The sequence below is a fragment of the Rhincodon typus genome, chromosome 35, assembly GCF_021869965.1.
Source record: "Rhincodon typus isolate 14 chromosome 35, sRhiTyp1.1, whole genome shotgun sequence".
In the NCBI taxonomy this organism is placed as follows: Eukaryota; Metazoa; Chordata; class Chondrichthyes; order Orectolobiformes; family Rhincodontidae; genus Rhincodon; species Rhincodon typus.
Window position 1 is genome coordinate 17,439,694 of NC_063366.1, and position 5,666 is coordinate 17,445,359.

A 5,666-nucleotide genomic window follows, 5' to 3' on the forward strand; every position below is an offset into this window, starting at 1 on the left:
GTGAATAACTGGGGGGGGCCGTGCGCTGATCCCTGTGCTATCCCATTTGCCACTGCCCTCCACTTCAAAGGAGACCATTCTATACATAGTCCTTTTTCCCCGTTTCTAATCCAGTTCTTGATCCGTGTCAGTATCTTACTGTAGATCCCATGGTCTTTCATTCTGTAAACTGATCTCCTCGTTGGAACTTTATTAGAAGCTTTCTGACAATCCAAATATACAACATCCACTGATTCTCCATCATATATCCTAAAAGAGCTCTTGTAGGTTTGTCAAATGTCATTTATCTTTCATAAATCCACGCTGACTTTATCGAATCTCATTGACATCACCTAAGTGTTTTACATTGTATTCGTAATGTGGGTGTCTTGTAAATCCTTATAACACACACCCCGGCAGATGGAAAAAGTGGGAGAGATTCCAGGTCACTTGTACATTGGCATCAAACTGATGGCCTAGTGGTATTGTCACTGGACTATCAATCCAGAAACCCTGATAATCCAAAGACCTGGGCTTGAATCCTGCCAAGGCAGATGGTATAATTTGAATTCAATAAATATATGGAATTAAGGATCAAATTCTAGAAACGTAGAAGATAGGAGCAGGAGGAGGCTGTTCCGCCATTCATCAAAATTGTGGCTGATCGTCCAACTCAACAGTTTAATGCTGCTTTCTCCCCATAACCTTTGATCCCATTCACCCCAAGTGCTATATCTAGTCACCTCTTGAACACATTCAATGTTTTGGCATCAACTACTTCCTGTGGTAATAAATTCCACTCTTTGGGTGAAGAAATGACTCCTCATCTCTGTCCTAAATGGTCTACCCGGAATCCTCAGACTGTGACCCCTGGTTCTGGACACACCCACCATCGGGAACATCCTCCCTGCATCCATTCTGTCTCGCCCTGTTAGAATTTTATAAGTCTGTATGAGATCCCCCTCATTCGTCTGAACTCCAGCGAAAACAATCCTAACCTAACCAATCTCTCCTTATATGCTAGACCCGCCATCCCTGGAATCAGCCCAGGTGACGATGAAACCATTGTTGATTGTCAGAAAATCCCAACCCGGTTCACTAATGTCCTTCAGGGAAGGGAACTGATCTGGCTTACATGTGACTCCAGACCCACAACTTAACACTTAGGGACGGGTAATAAACGCTGGCCTGGCCAGTGACACCCACATCTTGTGAGTGAACAGATAAAAACCATTGGCCTCCAACGCCAGTGGTGGCATGGTGGTTCATTGGGTTAGCACTGCTACCTCGCAGCGCCAGGGACCCGGGTTCGTTCCCACCCTTGGGGACTGTCTGTGTGGAGTTTGCACATTCTCCCTGTGTCTGCGTGGGGCTCCTCCCACAGTCCAAAGATGTGCAGGCTAGGGTGGGTTGGCTAAGTTGCCTGTGGTGTGTAGATTTGGGGGGTGGGGGAGGTGCAGAGTTGTGATGATGCTACCATCATGTATGGATTCACCCGCGGCCAGTTAACGCACGCTTGGTCTGGCCCACTCACACCTCTCTCCCTCTTTCACTCCCAACGCAGGGCCCGAGCCCGTCTCATTTCCTTGGAAACTCACCGGGATTTCTCTCGCTGTCCTCTTCGTGGTGGCCATTGGGGTCTTTGTCGGGTTTCGCGTGGCCCGGAAAGAGAAGCAGAAGCGGGCCCCCCTCTGGATGCCACCGGGCTTCGCCCCACGTAAGGAGCCCAAGAACTACAAGAGGAGGGAGCCGGTGGGGGAAGACGCCATTGGCATGAAGTAAGTGGCTCGGAGAGAAATGGTAATGACTTACCATTCGGGCTCTTGGGAGCTGAGAATTGGGGCCGGAGTGGGGTTAGGGGAGTACCGGTGTAAAGGCGGTATTCTCAAGCGAATAATCGAGAGGTTTGGACTGACATGGCTGGGAATATGATTTCAAATCCCATCTCATGATAGTAAAATGTAGGGTACGCAGGGTAGTTTGATCTTAGTAGGATAATAGGTCGGCACAACATTGTGGGCCGAAGGCCCTGTGCTGTTTTATGTTCTAGTCCTTTGAGCGTAGGACTTGGGACATCATGTTGACGCTGTAGAGGATGTCGGTGAGGCCACTTCTGGAATACTGTGTCTGGTTCTGGTCGCCCAGTTGCAGGAAGGATATTCGGAAGAGATTTATCAGGTTGTTTCAGGGTACGGAAGGTTTGAGTTATATACAAAGGTTGGATGGGCAGGGACATTTTTCACCAGGAGGTTGAGAGGTGACCTTGTAGAAGTTTGTAAAATCATGAGATGTAGAGACAGGGGTGAATGGTAGGAGTCTTTTCCCTAGGGTGGGGAAGTTCAAGGCGCATTTTTAAGGGAGAGATTTAACAAAAGACGTGAGGGCAATTTTTTTTTTTACACAGAGGGGTGGTTTGTGTGTGGTACGTGGAACGAACTTCCTGAGGAAGTGATGGATGTGGGTACAGCTACAATATTTAAAAGACACGCAAACAAGTACATGAATAGGAAATGTTTGGGGGGATACAGGCTAAATACAGGCAGGTGGGACTAGTTCAGTTTGGGATTACGGTAAGCGTGGACTGTTTGGACCGAAGGGTCTGTTTCTGTGCTGTATGACTCTATGAGTCACTGGTAGGAGGCAGCGGATTATTGCCCCTTATCTTTTTAATTATATTATCGTGGAGGGACTGTTATTTCTGAACGTTTTATTTCTCTATTCCTTTATTTTTCTGATTTGTCACAGTGATTTATTACTTTTGAAAGTCTATAATGCTGGACGTTTTATTTCTTCTTTTTTTAATATTTCTTTCCTAAGAATTTGTACTTAAGAACCTGTACCTAGGTACCTTTGAAACTAAGACCCCACCACAAGTGGCGACTCATAAACTTTTCACTGTACTCCATGTGAGTACGTGTGACAATAAAGCTCATTCTAATTCAATCCAGAATCCCAGCCTGATGTTCTTGCAATGAGGGTTAGAATCCCTTCCTTGGCATTTGAATTCGATTCAAACAATATCAAATTAATTATCGAATTTTCTGAAGGAGGGTCCTGACCCGAAACGTCAGCTTTCCTGCTCCTCTGATGCTACCTGGCCTGCTGTGTTCCTCCAGCAACCCCCCCCAACTGTGTTATCTCTGACTCCAGCATCTGCAGTTCCTGCTATCTCTCGAATTAATACTCTAGGTTAGTGATGAGCACTCTCAATTGTTGCGAAAGCCCATCTGGTTCACTCAGGGAGGGAAGTCTGCTGTGCTTACCTGGTCTGGCCTCCATGTAACTCCACACCCACAACCTGGTGCGGTTAACCTCTGAAAACAGCCTGGCAAACGCCTGCAGAGTACCAGCTAATTGAGAGGAAAGCTGGGTTAGTGCCCCACAAGTGCCTGGGCAGTGGCTACGTCCACCAGGAGGGAATCTGACCCTCTCCCTGTCACTGTCGGGGATGGGGGACAGGTGGGCTAATCTCACATAAGTCCAAACTGTCAACACCCTGGTGACTTCCACTGACCTGAGTCAAAGGCTAGGAATTCTACCCTGCCACCAGACCTGATCGCCCTGAGAGCACCTAGAAACCCACCCCCTCGCCTCCACCACTTTCCCTTTCCAACTACTCTGGACACAGTCTGTCTCTGGACTTTCCACTCAGGTCACCCAGGGACCCGACCATCATACCCCCCCACCGCCCCAACTCCCAGTGAACTTGATGCCTGTTCTCCACTGCCCCTGTTGGACCCGATTTCTCTCACACACCCTGACCTACCCTAATCTGTCCTATTTTGGCCCCCTCGCTGACTTTGCACTCTAGTGCCCTACCCACTTGGCACAGTATCCCTGGTACAAAGCCTCCTACTCACCTGACACTTTATCCCTGATACAAAGCCCCCTACTCACCTGACACTCTATCCTTGGTACAATGCCCTGAGTACAATGCCCCTACCCACACAGCTCTCAATCCCTGGTACAATACCCTGGTACAAGCCTCCTGCCCACCTGGAACCCTGCACTCCCAGCATTCGAACTGAATATAGCTGCTGTGGGTTTTTAGCTTTCAGAATGCAGCAAGGGACAAAGGAGGTAGTAAGCCTTCCTCCGAGACTCCTTTGATCCGAAAGAACTGTCAGGATAGAAGTATAGTTTTTGAGGGAACGCTGCTTGGAATTTCCCATCAAAAATGCGGAACACTACCCATTCATCAAAAAATCAGGGCTTGGTAGGGAGAGTCGCACAGGGAGAAGGGGACGTCCTTTCGGCATGTTCTGACCCACTTCGTTCCCTTCCACCGCAGGATCCTGAATCAGCAAACTGACTGTGAGGACGAAGAAGAAAATCAAAATTCCTTAATAGACGGTCCACCCAGCAACAAGAAATCCAAGGTAACGTCGAACGCTGAAGGGGAGATTTAAACAGGGGCGTCCAGATATTGTCATCATGTTTTCATGGAGTGAGCAAGACAAATCTGTTGCTACTGAGAGAAAGACTGCTGACCAAAGCACACGACTTTAAGGCTTGTGTACTATTTTGTAACCGCTAGTGTAGATAAAGGGCATGGGTCCTTACCTACTAGCACTCTGTTGTGGATGAAGAAACAGAGACGATCTGAGTTTGACAAAGCTGGGTCGGATTGCAATTTGTAACAATAGAGAAGCTGCCAAGACGCATTTGGAAAGGTTTTTTTGGAAAGTGGTTCACAAGGAGGTGGGACCACGCGAAAGCGCAGTGTTACTCATTCGGTGTTAAAGGTGCAAAAGCTGAATAATCATAGAATCCCTACAGTGTGGAAACAGGCCATTCATCCCAACAAGTCCACACTGTGCCTCTGAAGACATCCCACCCTGACTCATTCTCCTACCCCTGCATTTCCCCATGTCTAACCTAAACACTCTTGGACACTATGGGCAATTTAGCATGGCCATTCCACCTAACCCTGCACATCATTGGACTATAGGAGGAAACTGGAGCACCCAGAGGAAACCCACGCAGACACGGGGAGAATGTGCAAACTCCACACAGACAGTTGCCCGAGGGTGGGATTGAACCTAGGCCCCTGACGCTGTGAGGTAGTGGTGCTAACCACTGAGCCACCGTGCCGCCCCAACAGTACATTCATTTCCTTCATCCAAGGCCTGAATGTACAATGTAAATACTTCCTGTGGCACTCCACTAGTTACAGGTTGTCATCCTGAAATGCACAACACTTATCTTGACTCTCTGCCTTCTGTAACTTAGCCAGTTTTCTATCCACGCTAACATATGACCTCCAATACCATGGGCTTTATCTTATTAACTAGCCTAATGTGCAATACCTATTAAATGCCTCTGAAGATCCAAATATGTGACATTTAGTGGTTCTCCTTTACCAATCCTACATGTCACCTCTAAAAGAATTTCTATGGAATTTGTCATTCTGGAGAATTGGGTACTGTTCTGGCTTCAACATTAAAGAAAGGATCTGACTCCCAGCAGAACCAGTCAGGCTGAAGGCTCACAAAATCGATCCCTGGGATGAGGAGGTTGTGCAGAAATGAGGGGCTGAGTCAACCACACTTGTACTTTCTGCACTTGAAAGAATCAGAGATGATCTCCTTGAGACACTTTCAAGGTTCTGATGGGCTTGCAACCCTCCGACAGTGTGGCACTCCCTCAGTACTGACCCTCTGACAGTGTGGCACTCCCTCAGTACT

The 5,666-nt window shown here is 47.7% G+C and overlaps 1 protein-coding gene across 1 annotated transcript in view; it reads left to right on the top strand.

Annotated features, from left to right (window-relative positions):
• Positions 1 to 5,666, top strand: part of LOC125486947 (neurogenic locus notch homolog protein 1-like) — a 13,439-nt gene that overhangs the window by 2,292 nt on the left and 5,481 nt on the right. The window contains exons 3-4 of the mRNA XM_048616524.1: positions 1,544 to 1,757; positions 4,271 to 4,358. Coding sequence (XP_048472481.1) covers positions 1,544 to 1,757; positions 4,271 to 4,358 — 302 coding nt within the window. The remainder of the gene's footprint in view (positions 1 to 1,543; positions 1,758 to 4,270; positions 4,359 to 5,666) is intronic.